At 46.2% G+C, this 14508-nt stretch overlaps 1 protein-coding gene across 1 annotated transcript; it reads left to right on the plus strand.

The window, feature by feature from the left end:
- The first annotated feature begins 8471 nt into the window (after positions 1-8471).
- Positions 8472-13756, plus strand: EOMES (eomesodermin). Its single transcript, XM_035129655.1, has 6 exons — positions 8472-9268; positions 10670-10824; positions 11366-11487; positions 11780-11938; positions 12378-12439; positions 13021-13756. The coding sequence occupies exons 1-6, from the start codon at positions 8472-8474 to the stop codon at positions 13754-13756; spliced, it is 2031 nt and encodes a 676-aa protein (XP_034985546.1).
- Positions 13757-14508: the final 752 nt, after the last annotated feature.

Below are 14508 nucleotides of genomic sequence, written 5' to 3' on the forward strand. Positions count from 1 at the left end.
TCATCCTAGTTGACGTTTTAAACCCTATGGAACCAATCCTGCAAAAGCATATGTCCATTTTAAATTGCCTTTTGCTTCAGTGCAATGATTCATAATGCATAAAATGAAGAGTGTTAATCAAATATTTTACAGGATCAGGGTCATTTAATTTTCAACTTCTTAAAGAGTTTTGCTTTAAGACACATCATTTGAGACAGAACTATGTGATAATTAATAATATAATCAAGCCATTAGTGGCTGCCATGTATTCTTTTCCTTGTAATTAAAGAATAACTGAATTAATATTTCTTCCTTGTTGGTGCAGAATCACAGATATTGTAGAATTGTCATGTAGCTCTGTGACAGTCACATTCCAGCCACCCTGGGTATCTGGGGAAGAGCAACTTGGCCACAACATCTCTTGTTGTGTATATAAGAGCATACCCATCTCTTTAACCCTCACTTTCCCTATTTGAGGTACTTGCCACCACCAGATAAGAAATTACTTATTTGCCAAGCTGGCCATTCTCAAATAGCCTCCAAAATTTCCCTGGCGTTTCTCTGAAAATTGATGATCAATTTTCTAATCATGAGAGTATTTAGAATACTAAGCTGAGACCACAGATGTTTTATGAAACAAGAAATGAGTTTACTATGATGGAAGAAATTGAAAAAATATGGAGTCCTAGGGGCTGCCACCCGAGTTTGCATTGCTCACCAACCCGGCCTGCCCCCCATTAGACCTCGCCAACCCCCCATCATTACAGTTTGCTCCAAACTCACCTTCACTATCTCTTACAAAAGGGGTGTGGAATCTTTTCTGGCAAGACAGCCAGATCTTCGTTTCCTCCAAGCTGGGCAGGCCAAAGGTAACAGATGCTTGTGGCTGTCCACCTGTCAATCACCTGATGTCCTAGTGATGTCAGGTATGCTTCCTTATGATGCTGTGACTGTTGAGACTTCAAAGCAAACCACGGAGCTTTCAAACCTACATGGGGTTTGATACAAGTGCCCACCTGCCCCTGTAGCTGATGGATAAGTGGGATCAGGCCTTTAAACAGTCCTCTCCATGCTTCTTCTTCAAACTTCCACAGAGGTTCGAAACATAGGGTTTGCAGATCTTGAGAAAGGTGCAGTCCTGCCACCCATTCGCTGATGGGGTGGGAGCACACCTTCAAATACTCCCCTCCAAGCTTCTCCTTCAAACCCTCAGTGCTTGAGAAAACACACACATGAGAAAGGCCCTTCTTCCTCCAAAAGAATTCTGTTGAAATTTTACAAAGTGGTTTTATTTACGGCTTCTTTTTTCCCTATTCTTTACATTTCATCAAAACTATAAATTACTGATGTTGTACACTGAAAGAAAATCAAATGAAAATGATGCACCAGTGGAAGGGACGCGGGTGGCGCTGTGGTCTAAACCACTGAGCCTCTTGGGTTTGCTGATCAGAAGGTTGGTGGTTCGAATCCCTGCGACGGGGTGAGCTCCCATTGCTCGGTCCCAGCTCCTGCCAACCTAGCAGTTCGAAAGCCCGTCAAAGTGCAAGTAGATAAATAGGTACTGCTCCGATGAGAAGGTAAACGCCGTTTCTGTGCGCTGCTCTGGTTTGCCAGAAGCAGCTTAGTCATGCTGGCCACATGACCCGGAAGCTGTATGCGGACAAACGCCAGCTCCCTCTGCCAGTAATGCGAGATGAGCACCTCAACCCCAGAGTCGTTTGCGATTGGATCTCACAGTCAGGGGTCCCTTTACCTTAAGTTAGCAAAAATGTATAAGACAAGTACAAATACCTGCTGGAAATGTAAAGAAAAAGAAGGTACCTTTTACCATATATGGTAGTCATGTAAGCAAATAAAAGCATTCTGGGAAATGATATACAGTATAATGAATTGGCGGTGGGGAATAAAAAAATTCCTTCAGTAGCACCTTAAAGACCAACTAAGTTTATATTTTGGTATGAGCTTTCGTGTGCATGCACACTTCTTCAGATGCACGGTGGGGAATGTTCAACATAACTTTTGTAAAAACAACAACCAGAAGCTTTTTTATTAGGAATTGTAGGTACCGACATCCCAATGGAGCAGAAAATACTTTTTATGTATGCAACAGTAGCCACACGGATGTTACTAGCCCAGGGATGGAAAGAAGACAAAGTCCCTACCAGAGAGGAATGGCAAACCAAGCTGGTGGACTATGCCGAAATGGCAAAACTGACCGGAAAGCTCAGGAACCAAGAAGACAGAAACTCCAAGAAAGAATGAGAAAAATTTATAATTTATTTAGGAGACCACTCCTAAGCAGATGAAAACATTATCAGGATTCTAATAACACTTGTAATGTAACAAATATTATGGACAATATGGAGAGATATAAAATATAGATTATGAAATAATACACAGTTGAAAATGTCTACAATAGGACCCATGGAGGGGAAGGTGGGAAGTCTGGAGATTCAGAGAAATCTCTATATACGGATATGTACTTGGTATTGTAATAATGCTACACTTGTAAAATCAAATATAAATGATTTCAAAAAACACAACAACAACAACAACAACAAAATACTGAAAGAGAGCTGGTGCTTTGGGTGCCATTAAGATATTGATCTGCAATCCTGAGCACATTACTGCAATGTAAGCCCTATTAGGCTTCAGCCTTGCTTCCAAGTAAACATTATGATTAAAATTAGGAAGTGTGGATTAGTTAATTGACCTGTTCAGAGCCTTAAGTGTGTCCCATTAGAACCGTGCTTTGCATTCTGAGCCTCTTGAAAAAATAATCCCAAGGAAGACATAAGAGTCACCATCCAGGGGGTCTTGACATGACATTAACAGCTGTGTCCCAGGCAGAAACTCAACAGGTGGGTGTAGATGAGTCTGGGAAAATATTTCACTTTTGGAATTTGTTTGCTAAGAACCTTTCGTTAGGTGAAGAAGGAAGACAGGAATGGCTTCTGAACTCAGTAATACAGTGGAACCTTGTGTTATGTACCGTCCTCCTTGTGAACACTTCAGGTTATGAGCTCCGCTAACCTGGAAGTAGATGCTCCCAGTAGCGAATTTTGCCCCGCAATGTGATCGGAAGTCACGTGGCGGCAGCAGGATGCCCCATTAGTAAAAGCACGCCTCATGTTAAGAACGGTTTCGGCTTAAGAACGGACCTCCAGAACGAATTAAGTTCGTAACCGGAGGTACCACTGTACTCAGGTTTAACTAAAAGGAAATGTGGCATTGGGTGATGTGGAATGCTTGTAGCTGCCATCACCTTTACTGCTGTGTCTCAGACATTAGTTCTATATGACACATAATTAGAATCCATTTTCCTAACACTAGATAGGCAGGTGCTTTAGTGCTTCCCAATTAGCTAAGTAATGTGGACCTCCTGACTTTCAAAAGCCAATCCATGGACCCCCTACTTTTGGGGGGGGGTGATAGTTTTTGTTATGTGAATTGTGCCCCGGACCTCCTGGTTGGGTTATGCAGACTTCCTGGTATCCATGGACCACCAATTGGGAACCACTGCTTTAGCAGGGCATGATGGCAGCATTATTATGGAAACCTGAACTGAGTTAAATGTGGTCTGCACAAGCTACTGGGTTTGAAATAGCAATTAAGCCTTCCCAGCAGATATGATTTCAGATTATATTCCTAAAGAAGGGACAGGTCAGCCATGGCATGTTCTTTCTCTCCAGCACCCTTGGGTGCAACCTGAAACCTGCAGAGCACCTAGCTGAGCCTCATGTACTAGGCATGCCTACGACACTTTATCTTGAAAGTGGATTGTGACCAAATGCAGGCTCCATGGCTTCAACATCAGCCAATATATATCCAATATATATATTTTTCTCTTCTCCCCACCCACCTTGCTTTGCTTTCCCTCTGGCCTGCAGAAGAATTGTGGAGAACTCAAAAGCTTGCACGCTGCTTGGTGTCATTTTGGTTGGCGTAATTAATATGCCGCTCTACTGTAGATTTTGGAAGTTCACTATATTTGTTTACGGTGGTGGTTTGTCGAGATTTGATATTGTAGCATTCCTCACACTACTTGCTTAGTTTTCCTCCTAGAACAGCTTGGTGGTCTAACACACATACACAGAGAGAGAGAGAGTCATTGAGGCAGTTTAAAGACTAATAGATTAATTACCGCTACTAGACTAGAGTCCACTTTACCCAGTGTACCATACTGATGTGTCAGGATTCGGTGAGAATTTAGTAAAAAAACAAAGCCATTGTGTACAGGACTGGATCCACAAAAGTCTGCAGACTGCCTCCAGCCAGCAGCCAGATTTCTGTGGCTAATAGTGGTTCTGGATTACACCCTAAACCTGCGTCAGTTTAGACTGAGCATCCAAAAAAGAGTAAGCCAGCTTCCTGTCCCGATTCTCCATCCTGGGTGTGTAAATTCCATAAAATGGGTTAGGATTTTCCTAGCCCTCAGGACAAAAAAATAATCCGTGAAGGTCTTTGCAGGGAAGGTATTACAGTTTAAACTTGGCATTCAAGGTTGCATTACAGAGGGCTCTTTCTAGTTCAAATGAACGTCAGATTATATATCTCCCCCCCCCCCGTAGCACCTTTGTCAAACAAGCATGGGGAGGATGCTAGCCAAAGAAAGATGAGTTTAACCAAAATGCAAGCAAAAAGGAAAGGAACACATGACGCAGTTAGACAAATCGCTCTGCTTCATAAACAGCGAAAGGAGGTACGAAATAAGTTTAAAAGGTGAGCGTAGAAACCAGAAACGACGAGTCCTTCCTGACTTGGCTAGCTTTTGCCTCTCTCCAAGGTCCTGATTGACTGAGCATTGTAAGCAAACCATTCTGGTCCCTCCTTGTGACTGTGGTTATAAATTTATGACTACGAGCCGCTTCAACTGCGACTGGGTGTAAGGAAATTTCATCCCAGCAGTTCAACCTACAACGCAACAGAGTGTCCTTGCAACGGAGTGTGCCGGAAAATGCAGCTTTTAAATGCAACCTCGTGTCTATAGTTGAAAGTAGCTTCTGCTTGAATATATGGGGCGGTTCTCGTATAGATCGGGCTTCTCATTCTAATAGCTTTGTATTATTGCTCCACTGACCGTTAGTTTTGAGTTCTGAACAAATTTGCTGTAAATCCCGGGTGGAGACTCGAGACTGTAGGAGCACGTTTATGGATTTAGGGTCAAGAAAGAAAGAAAGAAAGAAAGAAAGAAAGAAAGAAAGAAAGGAAGGAAGAAAGAAAGAAAGAAAGGAAGAAAGAAAGAAAGAATAACATTGCCTTTTATTTAAATGTGTACTTTGTAAACTATGTAAATCCCAATAACTGGAAATTTTAAAGAGTAGTATATGTACGTTTGCAGTAGCTACAAGCTGGATAGAAGGGGAGCGATAAATCCAATGATATCGCCTGAAATTATTTCCTGTGCTGCCCAGTCCTATACATGTTTACTACAAAGTAAGTCCCCCTTTAACACCCAGTTGAGACTGTTTAAGAATGCAGCCTTCATCTTGAGCTTTTTTCAACACAGTCCCAAAGGGCATCGCTTTCAGTCGGAGAAGTATCTGATTTGGCAACTAAAGTTAGTGCCAGAGTAAACAGCAAGACAAAACTTCTGTTCCTTGTTCATCGCCCCCATCCAAAACGTCCCCTGCTATTTGTTGGTTGGAAGGACAAAGTACTCCTTTTGCTTCTGTTTCGAAGAAATCGGTGCAAATATATTTGAGAACAACCAACAAACGTGTGTTACAAGCCAAATGTTGTGGCTTAAAAAAAAGAGACGAATTCTCTGCAGAACAGATAAGCTGCTTTCGCAGTGAAAGGAGGAACTAACTTCAAGGGCTTACTTGAGAGTAAATTCCACGGCAATCCGTAGAAATTATTTCTATCTAAGCATGGTAGGGATCCGTCTCGTCTGTAATCAATATTTTATAAAACGGAACGGGGAAGGAACTTCTTTTGCTATTATTTACTATTTATTAATGCTAAAGTATTTTTTCAAGGTTTAGCAATTCAATGTTAAAATTGCAATGTTAAAATTTCAGGCATTAAAGAAATGTAAGCATGTTTGAAGTTGAGCAAAGGGTAGCTTTTGAAGTCTCTTTGAAAACTGATTTAAAGAACTAAGATAAAACATTTATTCCCTTCTGTCAGAAACCGAGGGGATTAAACCTGTTGATACGAATATTGGTAGGTCTTCAGACCAACAGGTTTAATCTCTTCCTATGCAAATGAAATATTTTATAATAACTTGCATCGGCCTAATATCCATAGCTGCCAAGTTTTCCCTTTTCTCGCGAGGAAGCCTATTCAGCATAAGGGAAAATCCCTTTAAAAAAGGGATAACTTGGCAGCTATGAATATCCGCAAAGCGCTGACGCCCGGACGCCCAATATGCCCGGGTTTGCAACAAATAAATCTTGGGGAAGAGAAAAATAAACAGCAAATTCGATCTGGGATTTTGTTGTTGTTGCGCTCCGTACTGGAACTCCTTGTTCCTGTCCCTGTTTCCATTTGCAAATATCAAGCTTTTTCGCGACGGAATGAAATAAGAGACTCAGCTAGAAGCAGTTTCAAGAATAGGCCGCCGGACCAACTCGGCAGCTCCACCTCTTGCTCTGCCACCGTCCCTTCGTATCTTTCTCAAATGCAATGTTTGTGCGCCTCTAGATGCCTTTGTGCAAGAGAGGTGTTAGTTTTGTGTTTTGTTTTTTTAGGTGACAGTGTACCACACTGAATAGTTTGGAAGCACCTCCCCAAAACCGCCTTATCCCGGATCCTCTCTAAGATCCGGGAGCTGGTTCCACGGGTTCTTGCGCAAGCCTCGCTGAGATGAGTACTGCGCAAGAGAACCGCGAGCCTCGCTTGCCCACCTGAGCCTGCTTCTCCCCCGCTTGGGCTCTGAAACTGAACAGGGTTCAGCGAAATCTGCTCCCCCATCGAGCTTTCCTCTCTTTTTTCTTGTCCATGGGACGGACCATTTCGCCTCCCTTCTTGCTTGCTGTCCTGAACGAAACCGAAGCAGAAGACGATGCAGATCCAGACCAGATTCATCCTTGCGCTTCTAGGCGTCATTTCTTAAGGGAAAGCGCTTTCGTGGGGAAGGAACTTGAAAGAAGCGAGTTATGTTAGCCGTCGGATTCGCTCGGGCCTAGAAAGAAGTCATCGAGCTGTGTGGAACATCTTATACAGTATCTCCCTGCTTCCTTCAGACGAGGGAAGCCAGATCTGCTTGTTTGTTTTCAGCAGCAGCCAATTGCCGAGGCAAACACTTTCCCCTTCCCCTGTCCTCTCTTCCCCCCCCCTCCCGCGCTTCTCTTTCTTCCTCTCTCTCCCTCCCCCTTTCAAAGCGAGAGGGAAGAAGGAAGCGAGGGTGTTCTGAAGCGAGAGCGCTACTCGTCCTTTCCCTCCCCCGCCTGGTTTAAAGGAAATCCCGGCGAAGGTGTGAAGTGCTCGGCAGGTCTTGCACAAACACATCCCGACGCAACTGCCGCGGCATATAAAGCGGGGAAGGGGGGCGGGCGCGACGGCTGCGATGCGGGGAGAAGGGAAGAGGCCAGACTCGGCCCGAGACTCCTTAATCGGGCCCATCGCCTTTTCGAGAAGGGGAGATGTGGAATGAGCCCCGTCGCCTCTTCCCTTCTCCAGCGCTGCCAGCGCTGAGGGGAGCCTTCCGCCGCTGCTGCTGAGGGAGCTTTCCGAGGCCGGCCAGCACGGGAAGGCGAGGCCCCCCTCGTGGACGAGGGAAATGGCCGCTTAGGACGCAGACAGCCCCGCTGAGCTCTGAGGTGTCGGCTGCCTTTTCATCTCCTCCCCTCAGAAAGTTGACTTGTGGCCAAAAGGACCTCGCCAAAAAAAGCCAGGCCTCACTTTTACATTTTAAGGAAAACTTTAACCGCAGAGTTTTTGGTTAGCCACAGCCCTTGTCAAGTAGGGGCCATCCTAAATACCAAGCAGCTTCTTCAGCCACCCACCCACCCCCACCACCCCGCCTCATAAAGTCCGTGTAAAGTTTCATGTAAAGAATTGAGGGCGGTGGGGTGGGATCTTTTAAAAATATTTTTAAAGCACTTAAGAGTCACAGGTGACTTGTTCCAATTAGTAGCTGCCTAATTAAATTAGTGTCACCGAGACCAGCCAATAGGTGGGCGAGGAAAGGAGAGGTTCGCCGGCGAATGGAGCCACCTCCAAGCCCCTCCCCGGCTGCAGGAGAGGAGTGCGCGCACGCGCCTATAAAAACCAGCTCTCCGGCTTAGTCAATCGCAGTCAATTGTGTGGCATTTAAAGGCGGGAAGGTCAGGTGGGTTGGGGCGGCTTCTTCTTTTTGTAAATGAGGTTACCACAGAAGGCGGCCCAAGCCCTTGTTGGGTGTCTTTGAGGGAAACCAAGGACGCTGTTGTGCTGCCGACTGAGGCGAAGTGAGCGCCAAGTTTTTTGCCTCCCGGCAGAGCCGCTCTCTCGGAGTTGAGGGGACTTCTGGGGGCGGGTGGCGAGCGGGCGGCTCATCTGAGGCGATGCAGCTGGGGGAGCAGCTCTTGGGCAGCTCGGCCAACCTGCCCGGCGCCCCCTTCTACCCGCTGGAGAGCGCGGGCGGCCGCGGCGGCAGCTCCACGCGCCACCTCAGCTCGGGGTCTCCGCCGCGCCTGGACTTGGACAAGGGCGCGAAGAAGTTTGCCGGCGCCTCGGGGCCCCCGGCGGCCGGCTTGCTGGGCGAGGCCGAGGCGGCGGCTGACACGCCTCCGTTCGTCGCCGCCGCTGGCCAGGTTCCTACCAAAGTGGCCTCGGGAGCCGACGGCGGGCGCAAAGGCTCGCCTTGCCCGGCTGAGGAAGAGCCTCTGCCGCCGGCGCCGGCACCGGCGCGCTACACTCTGGACAGCCTGAGCCCCGAGCGCTACTACCTGCAGTCGCCCGGCCCGCAGGGCGGCGGCGGCGGCGAGCTGGGCGGCCCGTGCGCCTTGTTCCCTTACGCCGGAGCGGCGGGCGGCGCGCAGCCGGGCTCCATGTACCCGGCGTCGGGCGGCGCGCGCTACCCGTACGGCTCGGTCCTGTCTCCGCCGGGGGGCTTTTCGAGCGCCGCCGGCAGGACGCCCTTCGCTGCGGCCGCCGGCGCCTACCAGTACGGCCAGGGGGCGCCGCCGGCCAGCCTCTACAGCCCCTACCCGGCGGCGGCGGGCTCGTGTGGTGGGCTAGGAGCGCTGGCGATGCCCGGCGGGGCGGGCGCGCTCCGAGCCCAAGTCTTCCTGTGCAACCGGCCGCTCTGGCTCAAGTTCCACCGGCACCAGACCGAGATGATCATCACCAAGCAGGGCAGGTACGACGCAGCTGGTCTCTTTCCTGGGGGGTCGGGGTGGGCGACGGGGCTGCGGGACATGGGGCGGGCGGCGCGCTTTGGGGCAGATCGGATTTGCGAGGAAATGGCGCGGGGGGCCGTTAATCCGTTTGGGAGGAACCGATTTGGGAGAGCGCCTTGAGGAGCTTTCGGCGCGGGATCTCATCAAATTAAGAAAGAGCTGGGAAAACTCTGTTTAGTCTTAAGGGATCCGGAGCTGAAATGGTTTGCATTTGCTCTCGAAGTTTGCGTGCCTGTCATCAGGTTTGTCCCAGGTTTCCCCGGAAAGTCGACAGTTCTCTCCCCCTCCTCAAAGTTTTTCCTGTGCACATTTACCCGAGAGTAATCGCCATTGGACACAGGGGAAATTAATTAGGAAGCTAACATGCGGAGGTTTGCGCTCTGAAACTTTTTTCAAGTTCACGTACTTAAAAGTGGAAAGCTAATTGGGGGAGGCAGGAATTGGCTTTAAAAGAAATCAAAAAATCGTTTTTTATTTTTTTAAAAGAAGAAACTTCTCAAATCGAGCAGCTGTGTAGTTCCGGTGTTTTTAAGCATCCAGATACCCGGACAAAAGCTTGGAAATAAAATCCGATCGTAAAAAGGTTCTTTTTCGTTAGTTTAGAATAGGGACGTTAAACTAGGGGATGAAGGCAACGCCCTGGATTATGGCACTACCAAGGCCAACCAAATTTCAGGGATTTGGGGTTCCGCAGTGCAATTATAACAAAACCTTCCCCACCGAAATCACCCTTGTTCTTGATTCGAAGTAGGACAGACATACTTTTAGGGTTTCTTTCTCTCTTCTCCCCCCCCATTAAAATATATTTGGTTTCTTGTGTTCCCTAAACCGGCACTATCAGTCCCTCAATCATAACTGTTGATTGAGATATGTAATAGAATTGGGGACGGGGTGGGAAACAGAATGTGCCGTTAGCTTCTGTCCAAAGAGCCTGGGAATTCTGTGCGTGTGTTATATAAAACCTAAGGCAAGCGAGGGTTTGAAACTATTCCAGCCTTCGGATCCGGCGGTGGGTCAGGGTCTATTTGGGATGGGGGTGTGGTGGTGTCCCTCTTTCTTCGAGGTGCTGCATTTGAAAGGCTGCCCTCCCCTTTCTGATCTCTCCTTCCGAGGCCGTCGCTCTGAATGTTCGCAGAAGAGCGAGACTTTGAGCCAAAGCCTCTCGTGGCGGCTCTCTCTAAATATAAACCCCGCGAGGGGAGCCGCCATCTGCCTCCCGCTCTCGGTCCAGGCGCTAGCCAAGGCCGGAGCGCGCTGCCAAAGAGCATCGGCGGGGGTTCCTGGCTCAGGGATGCATGCGGCTTTGATTCCCTTTTTCTAAATGCGCGCCTTCCCCACTTCCTTTCTCTTTCCAATACCAGGCGGATGTTTCCCTTCCTGAGCTTCAACATCACCGGCCTCAACCCCACTGCCCACTACAACGTCTTCGTGGAAGTGATATTGGCGGATCCCAACCACTGGCGCTTCCAAGGGGGAAAGTGGGTGACATGTGGCAAAGCCGATAACAACATGCAAGGTAAGAGACCAGACTTTACTGGAGAGGTTGGGGAACCGGCAGGCAAGGAGACATTTTTTTCTCTTGCCTTCAGCTTCCTTCCATGCCTTCATTGCTTAATCCAGAATCCAGATGCAAAACTCTTTATAGACAAGGAAGGCAAGGAAATTAATTGCCTTGTCATACAGCCTTCTGAATCTAAAGGAGATGAATCCTCTCCCAAACGTGACTTTCTGCTTTTTAAAAAAGAGGGTTTGGAAGACTCCTTTACTTGCTAGGAAATTAAAGGAAGGCTCAGCATTTTTCCTTCTTTCCCCCTTTCATGGTCATGGTTTTATTATGGAGCCTGCAGACTCTCTGCCACTGAAAGCCAATGCCTTCAACCCAGCATTCATGTGCATTATTGTGTGCAAGTATTGCCTTTGTCGTGGCACACAAGAGAATGTGCATTTCATCTTGGTGTTATGTCTGATTTGGGGAAATGTCTAATTCACACAAGTACATGTAGGAGAGATGAAATGCACCTTTCCCTGACTCCTGTAGTCTTCTTTTCATCTTACAGGTAACAAGGTTTATGTTCATCCTGAATCTCCCAACACTGGAGCCCACTGGATGCGACAGGAGATCTCGTTTGGAAAACTAAAACTAACTAATAACAAAGGGGCCAATAATAACAATACTCAGGTAAAACAGCACACTTCATTTTGGTTTGCTTAGTTGAATAAGATCTGTGGTTCATGGAACCTGAAGGAAGATGCAGTGGGTTTTTGAAACAAGTCTCCAGTAAATTCTGAATTTGCTGGAGTCATCTCAACAGTACATCTTGTCCCTTTTTTAAAGTTGTAAATTAGCATGTGGACATGGGACATATAAGAGGAACTAGTGCCGCATTAAAGGCTTGCAAAATTTGAGTCTCCTTATGTCAGGTGGAGTTTTTTAAAGCATTGTGCATTAACTCAGTGTTCATCTTTTCCAGATGATAGTACTTCAATCTCTGCATAAATATCAGCCTCGTCTCCACATTGTGGAAGTGACAGAAGATGGTGTTGAGGACATCAATGACTCCTCGAAGACACAGACATTTAACTTCCCTGAAACGCAATTCATTGCTGTGACTGCATATCAGAACACTGACGTAAGGATAAAATAGGCTTGGTATGCTAAATAGCTTTTATCTGGGGTTGCGCTATGACACCCTTCATAAATTAAGAGGTAAAATAGCAACACAAAAAAGAGTGATAAATGGAACTTTAAATACTTTTGTTAACTGGAAGCAAGGGGTGGTATTCAACTGAGTTTTACTCCAAGTAAACCAATTGAAATTAATGGACCTAGCTTAGTTGTGTTCATTTCAGTGGGTATACTCAGAGTAAAACATAGTTGAATACCACTCAAGCAGCTCTAAAGCTATCTGTTTTACCACTGTAGATATAGTTGTTAGTTTTTGTGTATTTATTTAGGAAATTAAGTTTTCAAAATAAGTACCTCTCCTTTTTGCATGTGTAAAGGAAATTATATTCTTACAAATTTTAAGGTATCTAAGTAGACACCACTATTTTCTCTTTACTTTTCAGATCACACAGCTTAAAATTGACCATAATCCTTTTGCAAAAGGCTTTCGGGACAACTATGATTCGTAAGTAGTATTCTCCTCTCTATGTGGTACAAATAATTCTATTCTATAAAAGTACGGATTTTTAAAAGTATATGAATTTAAGAGCTTTTGTATTAGTAGCTAGCAACAATCTTCAAAGTGTCTTACTTGAGAGCGATGTAAGCAAAAATAGTCTCCCATCTAGGTGAAAATGAATGTTGGATTGCAAACTATTTCAGCTGTTCACTTACCTAAATTGCAGCAGAAGCAGCTGGCTAGGTTTGCAGAAAGTAAAAGTAAAAGTAGCACATAATTTTATTCTGGAATAATGTCTACATTTGCACATACACCACTGCAAATAAATATTCATTTGTGGTTTTTTAATGTTCTTCACATAGCTAAAAATTTTATATTGCGTTTCAAAGTGAACTTAACTGTGAGAATTAGCAGAAAATATACATTAAAATGGACTTTAATATCTGTTGACTTTAATCTTGACTATATAATAAATGGCCAGTCCAGCATGATCTCCTTGGGGCTGAGCCATCCCTCCTTGCATGTTAATGCCAACATCCTAAATGGTAAAGAACAATATCTTAGGCATTTTTCTCTTGTGTTTGTAGCATGTACACAGCTTCAGAAAATGACAGATTAACTCCATCTCCCACGGATTCTCCTAGATCCCACCAGATTGTCCCAGGAGCCCGGTACAGCGTGCAACCCTTCTTCCAGGAGCAATTTGTCAACAACCTGCCACCGACTAGATTTTATAACGGGGAAAGAACTGTGCCTCAGACAAATGGCCTCCTCTCACCTCAGCAGAACGAAGAGGTGGCCAATCCTCCCCAGAGATGGTTTGTCACTCCAGTCCAGCAGTCTGGGGCCAACAAACTGGACATGAACTCTTACGAAACAGACTACTCTCCTAGTACCTTACTTCCTTATGGCATCAAGTCCCTCCCCCTGCAGACATCTCATGCCTTGGGCTATTACCCTGATCCTACGTTCTCCTCTATGGCTGGATGGGGGAGCAGAGGCTCTTACCAGAGGAAAATGTCTGCTGGCTTACCTTGGGCCTCCAGGACAAGCCCCCCAGGTTTCTCCGAAGACCTGCTTTCTAAGGAGAAAGTGAAAGAAGAAATGGGGTCATCCTGGATAGAGACGCCGCCATCCATAAAATCTCTAGATTCAAATGATTCTGGAGTCTACACTGGCGCTTGCAAAAGGCGGCGACTCTCCCCGAGCACGTCCAGCAACGAAAACTCCCCTACGATGAAGTGCGAGGACATTAATGCTGAGGACTATGGCAAAGACACTTCCAAAGGCATGGGCTACTATGCTTTCTATACCAGTTCTTAAGTCCTAGTCTCTGTGTTAGAACTTGACTTGGCTAGAATCTTTCAGTGGTGGTGCGGAGGTCTTTTGCACACATGTTGCCAAAGGAACTCTTTACCTTCCCACCTTTTTGAAAAAATGTTCTTGTGCAATTCCATAGAAGGTGCCAAAGCTTTTTGACTGGCTTCCGCAGGTAAAAAAGGGAAGAAACTGGGTAGCACTCCAAAATGACTTGGCCTCTTTCCCCCCTGCCACCCCCTCCTGCCCCCACCCCAGCTAAGGAGACAGAAAGGGAGAGTCTCTAAGCAGCATTCTGATTTTAAGTGTGGCTTTCAGAAATGGCCAGGAAAGGAGGGGGTAATAAAGCAAAGGTTGTACAATCTGGCCAGTGCGTAAGTGCTGTGCACTACCAAGCAGTTTGAGGGAAGAGTTAGGTGGTTATTGAACAAATTACTACCCTACTGGATCTATTGTTGTAGCTGAATAGTGGAAATATTCAAAGTGGAGGCTTTATCAGTAGAATATTTCATCATGATGTATGCAAAAACCAAACATTTGGCTCAATGACTAAGCCTTGCTTTTTCTGGGGAGATTTTAAATGACTTGGCGGAAAGTTATGGCAGTGAAGGAATCCTACAAAGGTAGCAAAAACCCAGTATTAAATGTACAGCTCTGTGTTGTCTAGATATATTGTGGACTATGACAAAACATTCTGTGTAGTTCTAGTCATGGCAGTGCAGTTGAGTGTCTGAAGCCGGTGCGTGTTGGGAGTTCTT

Source organism: Zootoca vivipara, chromosome 12 (genome assembly GCF_963506605.1).
Source record: "Zootoca vivipara chromosome 12, rZooViv1.1, whole genome shotgun sequence".
Taxonomy (NCBI): Eukaryota; Metazoa; Chordata; class Lepidosauria; order Squamata; family Lacertidae; genus Zootoca; species Zootoca vivipara.

Coding starts and splice junctions, on each gene's coding strand:
- EOMES (XM_035129655.1), top strand. CDS start 8,472: ATGCAGCTGGGGGAGCAGCTCTTGGGCAGCTCGGCCAACCTGCCCGGC. Junction 9,269..10,669: donor ATCATCACCAAGCAGGGCAG/GTACGACGCAGC, acceptor TTCCAATACCAG/GCGGATGTTTCCCTTCCTGA. Junction 10,825..11,365: donor AGCCGATAACAACATGCAAG/GTAAGAGACCAG, acceptor TTCATCTTACAG/GTAACAAGGTTTATGTTCAT.